The sequence below is a fragment of the Ammodytes marinus genome, assembly GCF_949987685.1.
Source record: "Ammodytes marinus genome assembly, chromosome: 15".
Lineage (NCBI taxonomy): Eukaryota > Metazoa > Chordata > Actinopteri > Uranoscopiformes > Ammodytidae > Ammodytes > Ammodytes marinus.
This window is the reverse complement of record NC_137219.1, coordinates 16,811,155-16,833,319: the sequence shown is the minus strand read 5'-3', so window position 1 is coordinate 16,833,319 and position 22,165 is coordinate 16,811,155. Positions and strand designations below refer to the sequence as shown.

Here is a 22,165-nt window from a genome sequence, read left to right as displayed (position 1 = left end):
AAGCCTATCAGAACATATTGTGTTTGCATCAAACATGATTGGGCTTTTCTAAAGGATTCTCCTTACTTCATTTAATAAGTCGATTAAAACAAACATTCGAACAGTAAATTCACCTTTATTAAAATGTATTTAACATTAAAAGTTACACTCCATTGAATTCTTCCATATATTTTCCACTAGAGGTCATCTGGATATTTGTATACATGTATATATAAAGAAATTAAGACATGACTTTCAAGCTGTTTTGTTTTCCCTGTAAAATTAAACACTGCAATTTTCTCTCGATAGAAGGCGCTGAAAGGTAAATAAAGCTTATTGCAAAAACACATCCACTGCATAGGCTATATATATATATATATGACAATTGTACAAAACATATAAAGCATAATTTTTACAATTTCTTTTGAATAGTTTTGAATCCAAACCACTCATTCACACAAGAAAATACATACAACCTAATTTACATAAAGTGGCACGTTAACATCCATGCTGTGAAGATCCCAGCTTCAGATGGGTTTGCTCTTCTTGAGTCTTTCAAAACCATTCATTACAAAAGCAAGACTTCTGCATCCTCTTGACGGAGTCAATGTTCATGTAGGCTTTGTTAACAAAATGCACTGCAATCCTTCCAGTTCAGAGCATCTGTGTGAAGTTAACATTTTCTTTTTCCTCTTGATTTCCCTTTTCTGGACTCACCTAGGGAAACAAAGACTGAAATGAATAAATGGAATCAAGATATCTAAATATAATTCTTTAATACCTCGGAATACAGCTGTTTGGCTTACAAACTTGACTACATTGGCTTTTAAAAAAATGTAATTCTTTCCATGATAAAACATTTTTAATGGTTGACATCACATACAGCTTTGAATTTTATTATGAATTCATTGAATTTAATTATGAAATTCAGATTAACAAGACAGTTTTATAAGAAGCACACAAATCTGCATTAGTGTATGTTAAAAAATAAATAAAATCACAATCAGTCCCAGTTGCAGATTTAGGGAATGGACAAGAAAATATGGAAGAAGAGACAAAGGTGACAGCTTTCATGGGACAACTGAGCCAACGGTGACTTGACAAACTGCCTGGAGTGGCTGTTACAGAGAGGAGAAGACTGATGTTAGGATTCCTTACCCACAGTACACTGTATAATGCTTTTATGATTAGTTTAGATTAGATTAAAATCTCCTCAACACACATCTGGTTAAACAGGGTTTGGACCGATCACCATGGAATTAGAAAGGTTAAAGTTAAAAAACAGGAGAGAGCGAGAGGGTCAATGTTAAAAGCTGGACAACAGAGACAAATGGATTTCCAGATTTCAGTTAGACCGACAACAAATGACGTGTTATTTGGGACAAAGATTCGACGGTGATTGATTTGAATTAGGATGATTGTTCCCCCGCTGACAGTTTTGGCATTCCCATCGACTTGACCTACCTCACTGCAACACACAGCCTTTTTTATGTTTAGTGTGTCCTTTCCCACTGTTACCTTTTGTGTCAGAACGGAGAACAGAGCATTCAAACAACTGACCATATTTCAATCCATTCAGTATTAAATCTGCAAATCAAGTGACTGCACCCGTATGCTAAAATAAAAAAAATGCCTGTTTTCATGCAAAATACTTACAAAAAACGTACACTAAAATAGCGCATACATAAGATATGAAAAGTTTAATACGATAAAAACTAAACAAAGAAGGGTTTCCCCTTTAGGACACATTAGGTTACCTTGACGACTCTTCTTTTTGTGTCGTTTAAAGAGACTCTTATTCTTTGGTTCGCGTTTAAAGGATGGAGGCTCCGTTTCAGACACAGATGGCAGATCCTCAGACACCAGTCCATCTGGGACGTCGCAGCCCTCCATGCCCTGACTGAGTGGAGTCACGTTGCCTTCAGGGTCCGGGTGTTTGCAGCATTCAACCTCGTCTTGGCCTAAAATGATGCGTTCCCGCTCTTCTTTTTGGCCCTTCTCTTGCTTTTCAGTCTTTGGCTTCTCTGGCTTCACAGGTTCCAGGCTGGTGGTGGTGGCGTCTAACAACATGGCCTCTAGCAAGTCTGAATCGGAGAGGGAAGACGGGCTGAGGAAGACGCTGCTCTCGTTGGAATCCAGCGAAAAGCCATTTGTGGGTTTTTCATGTTCCCCATTAACCCGAGGCTGGGGCTGTGTCGTATGCGGTGTTGAAACTGAAGATTCCTTTGGGGGTGGCCCCTCCTTCAGTGCCGCCGCCGGTCGTTCCAGGGGTGCTGGTTCTACTGGGAGTGTGCTGGGAGGTGCAGCTGGCCCGTCTGGAGCTGCACTCTCCTGCGACGGTCGGGGAGTCTCTTCTGATTGGCTGGCGAAGCCGTTCGGTTCGCCGGCGCTGGCTGGGAGACCCTCTGTCTGAGGTTTGGAAGGAGCGCAGATGGCGGCCACTCCGACGGCTTCTTCGTTTACAGGCGTCACACTTGATCCTGTGGGGGGGAGGGGGAGGCGCAAGTAGCATTGATGATAAAGGCATATGCATTAAGACCATTATCATCATTGGAACAGGGTGATATTTACACAGCAAGCTTAAAAAAAATAAAAAAAGATGCATGAAAATAAAAAAAACACTCAGTCTGAACATAAGCAAATGTAGCTGATCTAATGTAGCTTGGCGAAGCAACTTAGCCATGGAGCTAGCTCAGCAAAATGGCAGTTGCGTCAAAAGCACAAATATAATGTAGCTTGGATAAAATGCAGCAAGGCTGTGTTGTGGCTTGCAGTTTTTTATTGGCTCAGGAGCGGAGCTAGGAACTGCGGATGGGGGCCACAGTCTCTTGATCCTTACCAGATGGGCAGGTATCCCTATGCATTTCACTAGAAGGGAGGCTTTCCGAATCGCACCTTGGCCTGGTCTTTCTCAGGGCAAAACCTTTCCTGATATCTGCCAGGAGGTGGTCGATGATGCAGCCATCGTCCTGAGGTATGATGCGTTTCTTGACTGGCGAAATAGGAGGAATTTAATACACATGCTATCCAAACTGCTGCACCTTTGTTAGGAATTTTTCTAGCAAACTGAACGAGAGGAGTTTGGGGTCACGACTTACTTATTTTTCCGTTCTCTCCTTTCTGTCTCTTGGAGTCTTCCTCTGCCAGCTGCTTCTTTCTCTTCTCAGCCTTGGCCGCTAGCTCTCTTCTGGTTTTGTTTTCCTGTTAGAGAAAGTAAGGGGGTATCACTCACTGCCGAGCACAAAATGTACATAGCAAATATTGTCTTATTGTATCATTTGGGCTGGGGAATTTATTTTACCACGTTCCAGACATTCTACTGAATATTTATGCCCATGTTCCAAAAAAATATACATGCAGTGTTTTAAAAAGCTTAGCGTGCGACTGTATTAGGAGTTGTAGTCCTAACAACAACAACACAGCGACCTCCCTGACCTTCAGAGCTCTGATGAAAAGTCCTCTGAAGGACTTGATATTTCCAAAGAGTTCCTCAAGCGACAGCTTATTGGCATCTTCACACAAGTAGACGGCTAGCTGGATTTTCTTCTTCTCGAACGCGGTGAACCTCTCATTTAAAGCTTGACATGCCAGCAGACTTTCCTGCAGCGGACAAAATGGAGGAATGTCCAGATTATGTTATTAGATTTTGGCTCCGTCTGTAAGACAAAAAAGCAGAGGCCGTCGTCTTACCTCAAGAACTTTTTCATATTGCCCCTTCACCTCCTCGTTAGAGTTGGAGACCTTCATGGCCGTGTTAGTCAGTCGCTTCAGTAAGGCACTGGCTTCAGACTGAATAGAGTCCAGATTAACTCTGAGGACAAAGTGTAAAACATTTAGTTATGTGTCTGTTAGAGATCCACTGAAAACCAATTAAAAAAGGTGGAGTCAAGAGATTTTGGAGAATGCTTGTTGTCAAAATTACTTTTTGGTAAAATCAGTGAGGAGATAATCCAGCCTACAGAGCCGATAGGCTGTGTATTACTTTAACACCAGATTTTGTTAAAAACATTTTTGGGAAAAAAAAAAAAGTGATTTTGACACCAAGCATTCTCCAGAATCACTGTTTGCTTGAGCTAGAGTAGATGACGTGAAAGATTTCCATACCCTGCTGCCTTTTCGCAGATCTCCATGTCGTCCGGCAGTGCCAGCAGCTCTGGGTGGTTGGCCTCGGCCTCCTTTGCAAAACAACAACCACACAGCGTGTAATTAAGCAAATTCATAACAGAGGGGGTTAGGGGGGAGAGGGGGTTATGTCAGCTGTGAGCCAGGTTGTGTACCTCCAGGATGTGATGAAGCAGTGTTATGCGGCTCTTGTTGGCCTTGGTCTCAGTGAGCTTGAGCAGAGAGCTGATCTTGAAGCCCTCTGCGTTCCCTGTGTGACTTCCCTGGAAATAGGCCGACCGATTAAAAATGCAAGCTCCCTCTAAGTGTCATCTTAAAAAGGAGTCTGCGATTCTGGAGAACGCTTGTTGACAAATCAGTGAATATCTCCTCATGATCTGCTACCTGTCCGTACTGTGTGTGTGTGTGTGCGCTGAAAAACAAATCCAGTGTAAATACACAACCTTGACTGTTAACTGGCATTTAAACAAAGGGGGCCCATCGTAGCTAGCAACTTGCCAGTTTACAGTGCCTATGGCTGTGTATTAACACAGGATTTTTTTTCCAGCTCACACACAGTATTGACAGGTAGCAGAACATGAGGAGATATTCACTGATTTTGGCAAAAAGTGATTTCGACAACAAGCATTCTCCAGAATCGCTAACTCCATCTTTAAGTTCAAATAAACATGAGAGGTTAAATGTTCTTCTTACATAGTTAAGAAAATTTCCAACGTCAAGGATGAGCCTGCAGAAACTGGGCATGAGCGTGCTCTCAATGAGGGCTGAGAAACAAAAACATTTGATTATTTAATAAAGCCAATATCTTAAGCTACGTAGTGCGAAAAGAATGACCATAGCTGGAGGCCTAGGGTTTACTTACCCTGGCAGGCCTCCTCCACCAGCGTGACTTTGGGTCGGAGCATATCCAGCACTGACGAAGTCTCCTCACACAACAACATGCACTCGATCCTCAACTGATAACTGGAGGGGAACAAGCCAGAAAGCAGAGTAAATAAGGAGCCAAGTATGACAGAAAACATTGGATCAAAACATCAAGCGGGCATATAAGTATCAGCTAAAAAGGAAAACTTACCATGGCACAGCCAGGAGAGAGACGTAGAAACGGTCGACATTGGCCAACTTCTCCATTTCTCCTTGGAAGGACTTCAAATTTTCAATCTACGTTAAAAGCAAAAGAAAGTGACTCATACCAGTGACATTTTAAAGAGGGCTCTAAATGGCAAATATGTGTGGAAAAAGTTGAAAAAGAAAAAGTATCAAGGTAAGGTTGGAGAAGTAACGATACAAACCTCATGTTTCTCTGGTAGGAGCTTTAGAAGCTGTTTGAGCACCTCTACATCAAACCTAGTACGGTCCCCATTTTGAATCATGGCTAAGAATTCCTCATTTTTGCTGGACAGAGAAAATGAAAAAAATAATATATTGAGCTGGTCGAAAAAAAAGGATACATCACAGCCATGTAGAAGAGTAGCTCACCATCTGAACTGCTTTAGGAATATGTTCAAATTCATGTTTTTCTTTGGATCGATGAACGTAATCTGTTGAGAAAAAAGGTAAAGGAGGCGGCATATTGATTATTCAGCTTTGATAATCAGGTGCATTTGTTGTGGATGCTACTACGGCTCCGAGGGGAGCAGCCCCGTGTCGAGTGTTGACCGAGCGCACCTCTTTAGGCTCCTTCTTGACAGGAGCAGCTGCCCCCTTGTCTTTGTGCTCGGCCACCGGGAGACAGAACAGCTGCTCGATACTGCTGTAGTCCGGCTCGCGAGGAGCAGGCTCTTTCTGAGCCGAGGACCACATGGAGTGACCATCTGTGAGTACAGGAAGAGAGAGAAAACCTGTCATGAGCTCGTGTGGCAACATTTTGTATCAACATCACACCGTTGCCGAAAACTCATTTGGATGCGTTTTTTTCCCCCGCTCTTGGGACACCCTCATTAAATAACACCCGAATTTTTGGAATAATAATGGTCTGTTTAGTGTTCAGAGAGAGTGCTGTTCCAATCAATATTACATCCCCTTCACTCAGATTTACCAATAATACTGTACTATTTCAAACGGATTAAAAAAGGTGGAGTCAGTAATTCTGGAGAATGCATGTTGTCAAAATCAGTTTGTCAAAAGCAGTGAATATCTCCTAAGTGTCCGCTACCTGTATGTACTGTGTGTGCGCTGAAAATAAATCCAGTGTAAATACACAGCCTAGGCCCTAAGCTGTGTAAACAAAGGGGCCCACCATAACTTGCAACATGCAAGTTGACAGAGCCTATGCTGTGTATTAACACATAATTTGTTTTCAGTACACACTACAGGCAGAGGATCGTGAGCAGACATTCACACGCTGATTTTGACAAAAAGTGATTTTGACCACAAGCATTCTCCAGAATCGCTGACTCCACCTTTCCAAACCGACAGGAAATAAGGAAACAATCTTGATTTTCAGTCGAAGCATGCATCAAATTCCACAAACATAAATGAAAGATCGTTGTTAAACTCATTTTATCCACTCACCCGTGACAGTGCGCAGTTTCTGCCAGTTGAGCTTCTTCATCCTCAGGGTGGGGCATGGCTGGGCCTTGGCGGGTGCTGCATAGCCCAGGGCCTGGCTACTCTGAGCCACTATCATCATGCCTGGGGGAGGAGGAGGTGGAGGAGGCATGCCAGGCAAGGGAGGTGGGGGTGGTGGTCCGCCAAAGCCACCCATCCCTGGTAGTGGTGGCGGTGGTGGCGGCGGCATTCCAGGCAATGGAGGAGGCATCGGAGGTCCACCAAAACATCCAGGGAGAGGTGGAGGAGGAGGGGGAGGTGGTGGCATGGGTCCAGCCATGCTAGGGGGCAGAGGAGGAGGAGGAGGAGGAGGAGGTGGGGGTGGTGGAGGTGCAGCACACATCGGCATCTGAGAGGATGTGATGCATACATCCGACGTGCCATTGCCCCGGACGTCCGGATCTGTCTGCACGGCCTTGTCCACAGTGAGAGCTGCAAGAGCTGCGTGCCCGTCCACCTGGTGGACGGGCACGCAGCTCTTGCCTTTGGAGAACATCAGCCGCTGCGTGAACTTCTCGCAGGACTCCATCTGAGCTGGAGCATAAAATCCAAAACAAACACACCACGTTGATGAGTGTATATGCATAGGGAGGACATGCCCTTACTTACTTACTGCCCCTAAAAATATTCTATTTGTAAATGTACTAATGTAACCAACTAACAAAGGAGGCCTCATAGTGTTAACACACTGATACTTCGCACTGTTAGCCTCTTCAGAGTGAAATATTGTTGCTTCAATGATGACTCACAGTCCTGGGCCAGCAGTAGGGCTCTGTTAGCAATAGCGTCCAGAGCTAGCCAGATATCGGAGCGGCCCGGATCAAGCACCAACAGCGTCTGCAGGATGGACAGCAGCTGGAGAGAGGCCGGGGTGCTGCTAACCTGCACACATGAACACATCCAAAAATTAAGAGGGGTGCTCATGATTATGCACCCACCTACGTTGCAAAAACAACATGAATTCAACTGGTTAAAAGACAATGCGAGGCATTCAATTTACTGTCAGCCATCTGTAACAACAGGTTGATTCATTGCTTCTGTCTATCTTGGTTCTTAGTGGGAGATCCAATCCAATCAAGACAGGAAGCTCTTACCTTGTTAAAGAGTGCAGTGAAAACCTCCAGGTGATTACTCATGTCAGTGCCCCCGTAGACTAGAAACAGCTCATCTTCATCCTCTGCCATTGCCTCCTCAAACGCTTCACACTGAATAATCAAGTCTTCATCTTCCTGCTCCCTGCACACCACACACACAGACAGTTATCTAATGTGGACACTAATTCACATCTAAATTGCCATTTTCATGTACTTAAAAAGCTGTGAAAAGAGCATTTGCTTCACTAAGGGTCATTAATGGATGCAAATTGCAAATTGCCTTTTGCGTAAAAGCACCATTTTGATTGCAATGATTATGGACTTAAGGAAAAATAACCTTTAAAATGGAATTTTGTTGCATAAAATATGCTTTTTTTGGGGGGGAGGAGTTAAGAAAAACAGAGTACATTAAATGTGAAAATTAGAAAAGAGACTCACCTTAACTTTGGCAGGATATCAAGCAACTGGAGCCCTGAAAGACAGCAAGTACCACAACACTCTATCAGAAGTTTTCTTTTTGGAAAGTTTGTCTTGCAAAAGGTATGACACTTCTTTCCATGGGGGCATATGTTAGTTTTTTTGGGTATTGTCAGGTAGTCACAGGTGGGAAATCACAAAAGAGGAGGGGCCAAACAAATGGCTGATTGCTCCAAGATGGTGGGTGGCATTTGAATGAATTTAGGAGGGTTTATTGGCTGCAACTGTGATGTATCTGTCACACTTTCTCAACCGTGGCGATTTTCTGCTAAACACTGATGCCTCATAGGAAGAAAAAAAAGGTTAACCCTGTCTTTGGTACATGCTTTTAGCCACAGTGCCCCTGACTCCTGGAACAGCCTACAACATCAAATTAAAATAAATACACTCATAACTGTTAACCAATTTAAAGTTATTATTTTTAATCAGCCCCACTCCAATTGTAACTGTTTTAATTAGGCTATTGTTCTGTTTTATTCAATTGATCTGAATGTTTTAATTGTTGTCTCTTTGTAAGCTTGTTGTGTATTCTCATTGTATATTGTGTGTAATTCTCGACGTCATTGTAAAAGAGGGTAACCCTCAATTGATCTTTCGAGAATAAATAAAGGAAAATGAAAAATGAAAATGAATGCTGGGACAGACTACAGGGGCCTTGATAATCCACTACAAAGAATGGATTAGATATTGAGTTTATCCAGTGGGCTAGACTTTGTCACAAAGATGTCATCAAAATACCTTTTAGGTAAGTGTGATGTAATCATTGTTAAACTGATAGTGGATAGTATGTGTAGTGTATATAAAAGCAGGAATACACCATACTTTATCAACTTGGAGTTTGTTTAGTTCTCAGGCATTTTTTATCACAGTGAGAAAATGAGGCCGTCGGACCTATTTTTAGACGGATCCAGTGACATATTTGTACTACAGCTCCTGCTGATGGCCTGCTTTCCCCTCTGCATTCACTTCATAGCATGGAAGTGGTGGTGGGGGGAAGACACTTAGCAACCTTGCTCATGATGCGATTCCCGGGCCCTGATTAATTGTTAAGCATAGCAGCCGAATAGAGAAACATACCGATGAACTCCTTTCTCATCTTATCTCTCTCCCTGAGGTCGTACGTCCCGAAGATGAGGGAGTTGATGACGCTGAGGAGCGTGACCATGTACGGCACATTATCTGTGGCCTGCAGCTCGTTGATCATCACGCTGAAGCGATACTGCCGCGTCTTCACGCCCTGTTTTGGGGGAAATCAAAGTCAGTCATCCATGGGCGTAGGTTTTGTTTCAACACTGGGGATGTGGGGGCCTTATCAGCGAGGGACCTTGAACATTTCTGAGCGTCAAACACTTAATTTACTGAATTCTTGTATATTTTTCTGCACCAATTTGTGCCTTTTCTGCATAAAATCTACGGTGGTGTGTCTTTACTTCTGTAAAGGAAAAGACAACATTTAGGTTCCAGGTGACCCAAATATAATGAAGTAAGCCTCCCAGGCATTCTGTGTTGCTTTAAAATATTTATTCTCCTGTGTTGTTCAAAAGTTTCGGCACATTCAAAACATATCACAGTTGTGTGTCTAGTCAGAAGGTAGGCCTGGTTCTGACAGTACGGTCCACAAGGGGTGTCTGAAATCGTAGGGAAATATATAGTTAAGGATTTTTCCACCCCTAAACTGTTATTTTTTACCTCTTTTTGGGGAGAAGGGGGTTGTCTTCCATATTTTTTTGAGGGGGACAAATTTAACTCTTCTATTGTCTACGCCTATGCGAGGCATCAACAAGTTATGAACTGCGGTTCCAAAAGGAAGCCTTTTAAATCTACAGAATTATAATGCTTGTACATGCAACCCACCACTAGAGGTCATTCTTGAGATGTATATTACTCAAAGTGGTGATATAGAATCATGGTATAGGCAAATATCAAACAATTACTTCATTTTGAACAAAAACAACAAACAATGTGGGGAGTATGTATGACTGGTCTACATGTTCTTCTACTTGCCTTGTAGTGGTCCAGGGCGTCCAGTGACAGCCGATGGCCTTCTTTGGAGAACATGCTGAGGGCAGCGAGAAGCTCAAACACTTGCTTCTTCACCATGGTGTTGGAAGTGTCCAAAGCTGTGGAACGTCACCACCACACACATCAATACAGGTTCCATATTTTGCCGTTTGCCGTTTCTCTTAAAGCAAGACGATACATCCACTCTTTCTGCATTGAGTCTAGACCCGAATATGATGCTTTGTTTCACCGCCTTTCAGGGTAACTCAGCGTGAACTTTGCCCTCTAAAGAGGTGGTGTTGTACTGTAGATAACTAAGCATGTGTTTGTGTGTCAGAAAGGGGTAAGAAAAATCCAATAGTCACAACACACAGTGTGTGACACTACATATTTTTTTCCGGGATGTCCGTAGGCGACCCTTAATGATTCATCTCTGTGTATTGCTGCGTACATGATTCAGCTCAGCAGAGTGAGTCACAGAAAATCAGTTATTTACAGCAATTAGGACCGAAATATTACAGATTTTACATAAAATGTAGCTTAAAGGTCAGCGATTCTGGAGAATATTTGTTGTCAAAATCAGTTCATATCTCCTCATGATCCATTATCTGTACGTACTGTGTGCACTGAAAAAAAACACTAGAAAAAAACACTAGAAAAAAAAACTAGTGTTAATACACAGCCTATGCTCTGTAAACAGCCATGTTAGGTGCTACAGTGCCCCCCCCCCCCTTTGTTTACAAACCCCTTGTTTACATACCAGTTGATAGAGCTTAGGCTGTGAACTAACATCGGATTATTTTCAGCACAGATACCGTAAGGACAGGTAGCGCGGATGGTGAGGAGATATTCATTGATTTTGTCAACAAACTTTCTCCAGAAACGCTGACTACACCTTTTAAAAGTGGGATGGCTTTCTTTTGAATGAACAGGTTGATTTGGTTATTTTGACCAAATTGTTAAAGTGTAACTGCACCCTTTTACTTGTTTTTTTAGATAGAAGCTGAATTAAATCACTATGTTGTTAAGGAACACATATGTGCTGGTGTTAACATTGAAAAAAATTGCAATATGTTAAATATCGGCAATTTAAGAAATGTTTTGTATTGTAAATCATTTTAGAACTTTACTAAGATTTGAAAAAAACTTTTTTCCATCGGGTTCGAAAAATGACGTACTACTGTACTTTTGGTACAGTAGTACGTCATCACGTCGCCGCAAAGCCGGTCACGCTCTTTACAGGTCCATGGCTGATCCATGAGCTACTACTGTTATACTGTCCCTCCAAGGATGTTATTTTGGGGGTTAACACACTTCACTTCTATCGGCAGTGTGTCTGCATTATCTCACACTGTATAACACACACACACGGACCCGGACTTGTTCATTAGGCTACTTCACTTGATTGACACACGCTACCGCTCGCTCGCTCGCTCTCCTCGCTCACACACAGACACACACAGACTGCCGCTCGTTCACTTGCGCTACTCGGTCTCCTAACACTACGATAGAAACACCCGCCAACAATTTAGAATAAGAAAGTCCTCCACCTCAGACGACCCATCTGTGTGGCATATGAGCTCACTGTGTAGCGATAGTGCCGTTAGACTTTGTGTCACTCAATATTTCAATGAAGTCATGTCATTCAGATCTTCCTGAGTGACAGCTACTAGCAGCTAGCCCCCTCCTTCACAGACACCGCGCGCCCCCTCCCTCCTGAAAGTCGGCCGGCTGATGTCGGAATGTTTTAAAACAATGGTTCTCAAACGGAATTCAGAATCCATGGTCTGAAAGCATTTTTCAAAATCGTGCAGTAGCTCAAACAGGGGGTGCAGTTACCCTTTAAGTATACACCCCAAATATTTTCTCTCATTATGTGTGAAGCTACTCTTCATTGGATCTGAAAGCATCATCATATGAACACTTATATGGATAAAGCACTGCAGTATATGTGACAACTATCTCACATAAAATGAAGGGTATGACCAACCTTGCGAGAGCTTCCGGATGTATCCGTCGTTGTCTATGATGAAGTGGATCCCCGCAGAGGAGTTCATGACCGCCCGCACGCAGCTGACGCAGGTGAGCTGCAGCAGGGCGTCTGCGATTCTGGAGCACCCCCGTCCCGAGAGCCGGTCCAGGGCTTCCAGGAGGAGGTCCAACCCGCTGAGCTCCAGGAACTGAACCATCCATGTTTGGTCGCTGGCCTCCAGACGACGCTTCAGCCCGGAGTAGTTGACCACGCTGGGCACCTGCAGCATCCTGATGCACAGCTCTGGATCGGCACTCTCCAGGTTGGCCTCCTGCTGGCCGTCCGAGTCCTGCGAGGAGCCCAGGCGACCCCTGACCGACGCCCACTTCTTCTTCCAATCCGATTTCCCCGACATTTTGACGGCTGTGGAGGAGAAAAGGAGATGGTGAGTTTTTTTTCCCAATGTTAAAGGCGCACTGTGCAGTTTCACAGGAAGGGGATTTGATAGCATTTGCAGAGCCTGCAGTTGGTTTACAAAACATTAATTCAAAAGAAAATTATTTTGAGGAACCTGGAACCAAATGTAAGACAAGAATATGTTTGTAAACCAAACTGTGGGCCCTGCTGCTGTCATCAACAACAGTGAAACAGTAACTTTTCAGGAAGCGCTCTAACTTCAAACAGTGTTCCAGGGATCCAACATTCTTTTGAGGAAAGTTTGTTTATTCAGTTACGAGAATATACCCAGGGGGCAAAGTGATTTTATGGACATGGAGCGTTGTAAAAGGTTGTTCACCAAAAATGACATCTAGGACCTTCCACGATCACAACCTGGGTGGACAACCTTGTCAACAAGCTGCTGGAAAGCTACAGTGGGCCGACATAGCAAATCCGAACCACTGTTTAAGTGAATGGGGGTGAATGGGGATGGGCTAATGGGGAATTTTTTGAACTTATAGATATCATTATGAAACTTTGCCAGTTGATTACTGACATTAAAACTAAAACTTTTTGTATTACAGTATTTTCCAAAATGTTTAAATAAATATGAAAAATCATCGATATCTTACTAATGATGCGTAAATTTGCATATCTACAAAGCCCCAAAATCTAGATGTTGGAAGAAAACAAAGTCAATTTGTTTCTAAATTTTGAAAACAAAACAAGTGTCCAACTGCCTGAAGCCTTTCCTAATCACAGTTCAAATTTGATCAATAACCCATAGAAAATGAATTTTTTACACAGTTACATTTCATGTGCCATGGACCAAAAGTGTCCTTTTGGAGTCTCCAGCTGCTATTTTAGGAAACGGCTAGACATTCCCTTGGAAAAAAACTGTGTAAAAAATTCATTTTCTATGGGTTATTGATCAAATTTGAACTGTGATTAGGAAAAGCTTCAGGCAGTTGGACACTTGTTTTGTTTTCAAAATTTAAAAACAAATTGACTCTGCTTTTGTCCAACATCTAGATTTTGGGGCTTTGCAGATATGCAAATTTACCATAGATAGAAATTTACACATTAGTAAGATATTGATGATTTTTCATATTTATTCAAACTTTTTGGAAAATACTGTAATACAAAAAGTTGTTGTTTTAATGTCAGTAATCAACTTACAAAGTTTCATAATGATATCTATAAGTTTAAAAAATTCCCTATTAGCCCACCCCCATTCGCTTAAACAGTGGTTCTGATTTGCTCTATCGGCCCGCTGTAGCTTTCCAGCAGCTAGTTGACCAGGTTGTCCACCCAGGTTGGGATCCTGGAAGGTCCTGGATATAATTTCTGGTGAACAACCTTTTACAACGCTCCATGTCTGTTTTTTTTTTTTTTTTTAAAAGTGGTTTTGCCCCCTAGGTATTAGAGATTTTTCATTTCTTCGACACACCCATATAATTGTGCCCCTTTTTAAAGGTGTAGTCAGTGATTTTGGAGAAGGCTTGTTGTCAAATTCACTTTGTCAAAAGCCATGAATATCACCTCACGATCTGCTACCTGTTTGTACTGTGTGCGTGGAAAAAAAAATAATGGCAGTGTCCAGGCCCCCTTTGTTTACAATCCCCTTTTTGTTAATTTACCACTTTACACAGCCTAGGCAGTGTATTAACACCAGATATGTTTTTCGGCGCGGTACGGACAGGTAGCGGATGGTAAGGAGATATTCACAGATTTTTTACCAAAAGTGATTCTGACAACAATCGTTCTCCACCTTTTTAATGTGTGGACAGGACGAGAGACGTGCTTTCAGTTATTCTTCAGAACTACATTCAGCTTTTCTTGGCCTGAAGATGGTGCCTTATGTTTTGAACCGCTATCCAAGGGTTTGGCCCACAGTGCGCGGCTGGTGACGCAGTTGCTATCCAGAGCAGAGGAAGCAGGTCAAAACAAAGCCTTATCAGAAAACAGGAAAGCAGAATAGGAAACGATAGCATTGCATTTTTTGCGGATGAATAAAAGATATGTCAGCAGTCCAGTCATCATCACCGGACCAGCCAAACATTCCTGCCTAATCCTGCTTGAAAGAGAAGAGTACTCGCGTTTCAGCTCGCAAATACATTTCACAAAGCCAGGCTTGTACGGTTGTCTGGGGTAGAGTGTGTGTAACAGTTTACAATATAAATAAATGTACTTTCAAGCTGATTACTGGGATATAAACATTGGAAAACATGCACCAGGAACACTTATGAAAAGCTAATACACATAAACAAACATCATGCCAACGTTTCTGACATTGATGACGTGAATGCACACATTGATGGCCACAAGTGCCCTTTTTTCTGGCATGAGCACAGAGCACAGGCCCTTCTTTTACCCAACCCGCTTAACCACCAATCTTTATTTTAAAAAAACCTATCTGCTGCCATGCATGTAACTAGTCTAGGCACGTTTCCCACACTCTAAATTAAAAACAACAGGATAAGGGATCAAGGCCAAAAAAGGGGAAAACTTTCCCTTCAAAGTCTAAAAATACATTCTGTCTGTGCTGGAGTTTTTGATATTATAGGTTGCCCAGCATTTAAAATACACCGTCCGTTAGTGGTTCTTCCGCCTGCTGTTGTTGGTTGCACACTTGGCAAAGGTAAGATATACTTATGAGTCACTGAGTGATGAGCACCAACCGAACACAATGCTCTGCAAAAAGGTCAGTTGGCCTTTACAAGTCTTCTATTTCACAATCTAGACAACATTAGGGCCCCTCTCAGGAACCCTCAGTTTGGTTCGACAAGTCGGGAGATTAGTAAATTAAACGAGCAGCCTGTTAACGGCTCGGATTTCTTTCTTTTCCAAACACAGAAGCAATGACTCGTGAAAGATCCGACAAATTGGATTTCTATTCACTCAGTGGACTGGAGGTGCATCGAGGTTTTTTTCTTTTTCCAACACTCTGTGGCGAGGCGCGCGACAGCTCTGACTGCAGCATTTCAGCCCTGCTGCTGCCAGTGTGAGAGTGTTACCGTGGCAGCGACCAGGCAGACAATGGTGTGCAACAATAGACCTCCTCAGTAGTCTTGAAAGGGCTCTGTTTGTTTGCCACAGAAATGCATTGAACCCTCCATCCCCCACTTTCTGTTTTTTGAGAGGCTAATGGGAGTTACGCCAAGCCTTGTTTTGCCACACCTTCTGATTCAGGGGGACATTGTCTTTTCTTGTTCTGTGCGAGAAACAAAAGTTGCAAGTTGATACTCGAAATTGGAAGAATTCTCAAACTAATTAACATTTGTGATGGTGATGAGTTGTTACATGAATTCACTTCCTGCAAAAGCCTTAGGCCTACTTACAAGACAACTCAAAGGAAAGTGTGTGTGTGTGTGTGTGTGTGTGTGTGTGTGTGTGTGTGTGTGTGTGTGTGGGGCGCGCGTTCTCCCCCAGCATGGCTCAGGGACCTTTCAGAAAGGAAGGAAAGGACATGTTTTCCGGATACAGGAAACTTGGCGTCAAGAAGATAAACCCCGCTTGGGTGACAGCGCGTGTTCCTCTTTCACAATTTCAGTTTCACTCCAAAAGGATGTTGATTTGATCCCCAGCAGAGGGATATTCTCTGCACATATCCAAACATATGACGGGTCACATACCGGACGACTTAAAAGACCATGGGAAAATATTTGCTTATTATTATTATTTTTCTTGAACGCCAATCTAATAACAAGCAACACTCACTGGCTTTCCTTGTCTGCCAAAGATCCCTCCCGCATGTTAACACTAACTGCAGGCTGATTCACAGCACACAGGACAAGCCTACTCGTGTGCCCACGCAGCAACCCACTGCTTCTGCACAGCAAGCATCAACACACAGAGACATCTCAGCTGATTCATTTGCTCTGGAGATATTATGCAAAGCCTGTGCATGATTCCCCCCCCCCCCCCATCCCTATAAATGTGTATGTCAGCAATAATAAATGAGTACAAAATGTCAGATATAGTTAAGAGATAATTAAGGATGGTATTTCGACCAGTGACATGATGCCATCGGACACATGAACAACATATCTTATGTTGTCCGATTCCAGCTTGAGTGGTTTTCCCTAACCTCCTCTCCTCCCCTCTCTGCTGTTTTTAAAGGGAGGCACCGACATTCCCTCAAATTCCACAAGCACATTAAGGAGTTGGAATGCTGCATGGCTCAGCTGTAGGCTTTTTAAGTTGCCTTTGTTTGATCCGAGACTATTCAGCAATTGTCAGATCGATTTTACCATCTGCACTTGACGAGAGAGGAGGGACGGGCCATGTGGCCAAAACACAGCCGGTAAAACTGGAATCCGTTCTTATTTCTTTTTCTTTTCTTTAACCACAGCCTTCTATATTTTCATTCCGTCCAAGGCAAGACGGGTTACGGATGGTCAGATAACAGAAGGCTTGATCACCATCTCCAGAGAGGCTCGATAAGAATCAATGTTACGCCCGAAAATAATCGACACTGTTTCAATTTGCGTTATGCACTGTCCCATTTTGAATAATAGGCACATTATAACAATAAAAACAGGACATGGATTAGCAACATCTTTACTTTGCGCTGCGGGTTTTTTTTTCTCCTCACCTACCAGGCTACCTGCGGACGTAACGGGACTGGTCAGCTCACTGTACCGAGTAAAAGACTGCAGAAAAACAAAATGATGGCTCTAATTAGGTTCTTTCCCTACTGCACATGTCACATATCACTGTTGCATCTGTAGCCTATAGGTCGCCTACAGGCGGACTATATGATTAGCCTACCTTACCTGATTTTACTCCATAAATATGCACTTGAAGAATCGCAACCTCTGGTGCGTTTCAGGTGGGGGAGCGCTTCGGAGTCATCCAGAAAAACCTTTTAAACTGACAAAAAAATAATAATAAAGAAACACAGACCCCTAAAAAACGGCACTGACTGGCAGTCCAAGGCAAACCCTATGTGGTATGCGGATGGCACCGCATTCAAATCGCCACGGCTCCTGATCAATTCACTCACTTATGAGACTGGCAGCTTCAGTAGGCTACAGCAACACCACTGCACTGCCACATCCGGTGTTTTCTTCCAGAATAAAATAGGTAGACACATGTAGGCCTATGACCAGTCCAACTTAAAACTTTTGTGGTGCTACATTTCAAGATTGTAAGTAGGCTACTTAGGCCTACACTCTTAAAATGTAGTAGTTTGAACAAAGTTGTGGTATAGCCTACAGAAAATACATTTCCTGACCTAGCAACACATTAGGCTAGCCTCCTACAGTTGGCATGGCTATCTTCACAGAAACACGAATTTAACATCTAGAAATGACATACACTTTCACAACAGCTACCGTATTATGAAAGGAGTACCTACAGAATAGGCTCCGGATAAACCATTTGGAGAGTAACAAAAGTATCCAAATTGCATCCATATTAGTAAAAATGCAACCTATGCATAACAACGTGGGTAACCACTAGCAACACACTCGGTCAAACTTGGTTTCTGTGATTATTGGTGTTTTCTTTTGAAGGCTCAATCATCTGGATTCCGGTTGTAACGTGCCTGTCGTTTTGTAGCTTGCAAGCTTTGTTGTGATGCTGTTTGCAGCCAGAGGTTGGGACCTCCTCCCACACTCCATCCCATCAGCTGGAGCCCATCTCGGACTGTTGATACTGGAGGAAAAGTACCTCTGGTTCCCTAATGATCCAGTCATTAATTAGCCTACTGACGATTACCATTCGCAGCAACAAAATGATTGAGATAAATGGGTGTTGATGTCGTTTTATCTGATCAGTGAATTATAGCCTTCAGGCAGTGTGCATTACGCCTATAGGTCTGACAGCCAACAGTTGGAAAGTGCTCCTCCAATATTTTTTTTATTTGTATCATTATGCTAGAGGTTTAGCTCTCAACGATGTAGGCTACTCATCCTTTATCTCAGCATAGCCTAATAGCTCACATTTTAATTTGAACAAAATCCAAATAAAAAAAAAAGATTTAGCCTAGATCAGAGTCCACATATATTTACTATAGCCATATGGATAAGGGATAGTACGCCAATTTGTAGCCTATTCTACGTGCTACAACAGAGCATTGAGAAAATACTCAGTAATTTCTAGGTATTTTAAACTTCAGTTCGGACTAAAAAAGCACCGAAATGCAAAATGTACCTGTGACTAAAGAAAACTAAAAGTTCAAATTCATATTATCCTGTAGTGTCGCAGAGAGAGAAGATATGCACTTTGCAATGAAGAGACAGAGAATGTGTAGCCTATAGCATGGTTTTAAATTTATTTAGCTTAGGCATACAGTTCTGCAAAATGCAAATACATCTTCAATACTCATTTTAATTTAGTAATTCCGAGTCTTTACAGTCAGGGTGACAGGAGGGACTTTTGTTTGGATCCGGATACTTTGTTGAAGATTTGTAGCAGTGTGTTGTTGGAGCGCTGCTGTTATCATTTCCCCTGTGACTCAAGGCTGTTCAGATGGCTAGAGTGTCAACTGCCTCAGCGAAAGTAACGGGGTAATTGTATTGTCACACTACATTTGGTACCCTGAGCTAAAATGTGTTATCAAGAGGACACTGGGGCTTCTAACAAGGGCACCATTGAGATATCAGCAGCATTGGTACTCAAGTTACAACACAAAAAAGAATATGCAGGATAGCAGCAAGCCTGTCCCTGTGGAAGTCATGGTGGGTGAGACTGCTTTGTTTCAACTGTGCTGCAAAAGCTACTGAGCAAATATTAACTCATCGTGAGCAGTATACAACTCTATGAATGAGCTTGTGGAACAGGAAAAGCAGGACCAGCCCTGGGCTTCTAGGGGGACCCTAAGCAGGATTTGGTTTCGGGGGTCCTTCCATTGTAACATGATGCCACTTCACATGGAATAATAATAATAATAATGGATTGGATTTATATAGCGCTTTTCAAGGCACTCAAAGACGCTTTACATGGTTCCAGGTTCCATTCATTCACACACAGTCATACTGGTGGTGGTAAACTACCATAGTAGCCACAGCTGCCCTGGGGCAGACTGACGGAAGCGTGGCTGCCATTCAGCGCCTACGGCCCCTCCGACCACCACCTCAAACATACAGCAGTCATACACATTCACACGAGGCAAGGTGGGTGAAGTGTCTTGCCCAAGGACACAACAACCATGACACTGGTGGCAGAGCGGGGATCGAACCACCAACCCTTGGATCATTGGCCAACCCGCTTAACCACCTGAGCCACGGTTGCTCCGAACTCGACCGATGTGTGGATTGTCATGTTAAAATACAAAGACTAACGTGGGGTGTATTTGCTAAGCATCAACACTAAATTCAAATAGACTAACAAATACAATTTCCGTCTATTAATCCCTGACCAAATAAATGGTCCTTCTCTGAGCCTTTTGCTTGGTATGGTTAAAGTTTTTCCTCAATAAAAAGGGCTGATTCTTAACTGTTTTCATGCGTCAAAATGATATGACACACCAAGACAACCAAATGGTGAAGAACATACATTTATCATAAATGACTAATAATATTGTGCAAAGTCTGGTACAATGAGCAAATGAGAACTTCAAAACAAAAGGAGCACTGTATAAAGAAAATATTAACACAATATTTCCCCAGAAAAGTACAAGATTTCCTCATTTTATAAAGGTCTTTTTTTATCTATAATTTGTAATGTAATGTTACTCATGTTCCCAATGCAGAAGGCTATCATTTGAAGCTCATTTGAACTCACCACGAGCAGAGAGGGTAGTTTGCGGGTGTGGTCCTGCTCCACCAACATTCTTGTGTAATGCTCCTAAAGATAGATGCTCCTGAATAATTAAAAAAAATACATCCATGGGATTAGCTCAATTAGGCTTACCTGATAACCAATAAATAAAAACTCTGAATTTTTAAACGTTTAAACAATTTTTTTATTTTTTGGCATTTTTATGCTTTTTATTGATAGTGTAGAGACAGAGTTGAAATGGGGCAGAGAGGGGAGTGACATGCAGAGAACGACCGCAGGCTGGAATCGAACACAGGTCCGCTGCTGGCCGAGGCCCATGGGGGGGACGCCCTACCCAACTGAGCTAAGGGTTACCCCTCGTTTAAACAATTTTAAACATACCCATAAAAAGGCTATGTACAAATGTAAATGAGAATTGTACATGGCATAAATATAACTTCTAGTTGGTGGATCTGAACTATCGGAATGTAAGCAAGGATAATGAGTACACATAGACATTGGTGGCTGTTTACAACAACCTTCAATTAGAAATATAATACTTTAGTCTTCTTGTTTTTGCTTATCTTTAGTTTTCTTCTTGCACACTTTGCAAATAACCAGTATTAGAGGAAGCATTGCAAATGTTACTTAAGTACAAGTATGTAAGAGTAGGCTACTCAAGAACATGTGGGCCTATACTTAAAATAAAACTTAAAATACTGCTAAAAATATGTCCCTTGTCACTGTCATACCTTTGATTCATTAAATTATTATGACTCATGCATTAATTATTAATTTCATTGTTGAAGTTAGGTGGAGCAATTTTGAAACTATTTTCAGACCGCAACTACGAATGTATTTCTTTATGGATCAATTGATTGTTTGGATATTACAAATTCTTAGTGAGAAATGCCTTTAACAATCAGCCAGATCCCAAAGCGACGCCTCCACAGTGCATGTTTTGTCCAAGCAATAGTCCAAAACCCTAAAATTATAAATCTTAAAATATTTAAATTATTTCAGTGAAAACCTCAAAATAGTGAAACTGGAATCATGATTTATTTTTTTCATGACCTAAATGATTATCAAAATAGTTTCCCAGACATTTTCTGACAGACTGTCACTAAACAAGTTATTTTTTAAATTGGTTTTAGCTATAACTGTATAAACTGCTGGGTAGTTTAAGTTTTAGAATCAGAATCAGAAAAAGCTTTATTTATCCCACGAAGGGCAATTTAGTTTACAGTTCCAGTTCGCAGTAAAACATCATTTGAATAAATACTATAAAAAGCAGTACGAGGTAGAAAATAACATAAATAGACAAACAGCAGTCCAACACACAAATTCAACTCACATTCATTTCAACTCAACCTGTCAGAACAACCACCCAGCTACACTGGTGCTCTCCACCTACTCCTGCCTCTTGTGATCATTCAGTAACCTGATGGCTGCAGGAATAAAAGAGTGCGAGTACCTCACTGTTCTTGCCCTGATTGAAAGATAGCGCCGCCCGGAGGGCAATAGTGTGAATTCCTCACTGAGGACATGGTCAGGCTGACTCATAATGCATTTGGCTTTCTGGACGGCATGTTTGTTCCACAATGAACGTATGCTCTTCAGCTGGATTCCAGTGATCTTTGAACAGATCTTTACAATGTTATTTAAGCTGTTCTGGTCCTTTACTGACAGACTGTTAAACCAGCATGTAAATGAAAAAGTTAAAAGAATCTCAATGAAAGACTGATAAAAAGTTCTCAAAATAACTTTGGAGACACTGAAAGAGTTGAGCATTCTCAACAAGTGAACTCTTTGTTGTCCCTTTTTC

The 22,165-nt window shown here is 42.2% G+C and overlaps 1 protein-coding gene across 5 annotated transcripts; it reads right to left on the bottom strand.

The window, feature by feature from the left end:
• Positions 1–152: 152 nt before the first annotated feature.
• Positions 153–17,627, bottom strand: LOC307261368 (inverted formin-2). Of its 5 annotated transcripts, XM_080041895.1 has the most exons (23): positions 17,412–17,627; positions 12,214–12,618; positions 10,227–10,342; positions 9,300–9,459; positions 8,184–8,217; positions 7,746–7,887; positions 7,401–7,533; positions 6,616–7,185; positions 5,770–5,915; positions 5,581–5,642; positions 5,394–5,496; positions 5,177–5,262; positions 4,964–5,064; positions 4,795–4,865; positions 4,257–4,364; positions 4,084–4,154; positions 3,670–3,790; positions 3,415–3,579; positions 3,078–3,180; positions 2,819–2,971; positions 1,737–2,459; positions 1,444–1,497; positions 153–696 (listed from the first exon to the last, which is right to left on the bottom strand). In XM_080041895.1, exons 2-22 carry the CDS (start codon positions 12,608–12,610, stop codon positions 1,445–1,447), a joined length of 3,618 nt encoding a protein of 1,205 aa, XP_079898021.1. In that variant the 5' UTR covers positions 12,611–12,618; positions 17,412–17,627; the 3' UTR covers positions 153–696; position 1,444. The 5 variants fall into 5 exon arrangements, with proteins under 5 accessions (XP_079898021.1, XP_079898022.1, XP_079898019.1 ...); XM_080041896.1 differs by lacking the exon at positions 1,444–1,497; XM_080041893.1 differs by lacking the exon at positions 153–696 and having other exon boundaries at positions 714–2,459.
• Between the last annotated feature and the right edge of the window lie 4,538 nt (positions 17,628–22,165).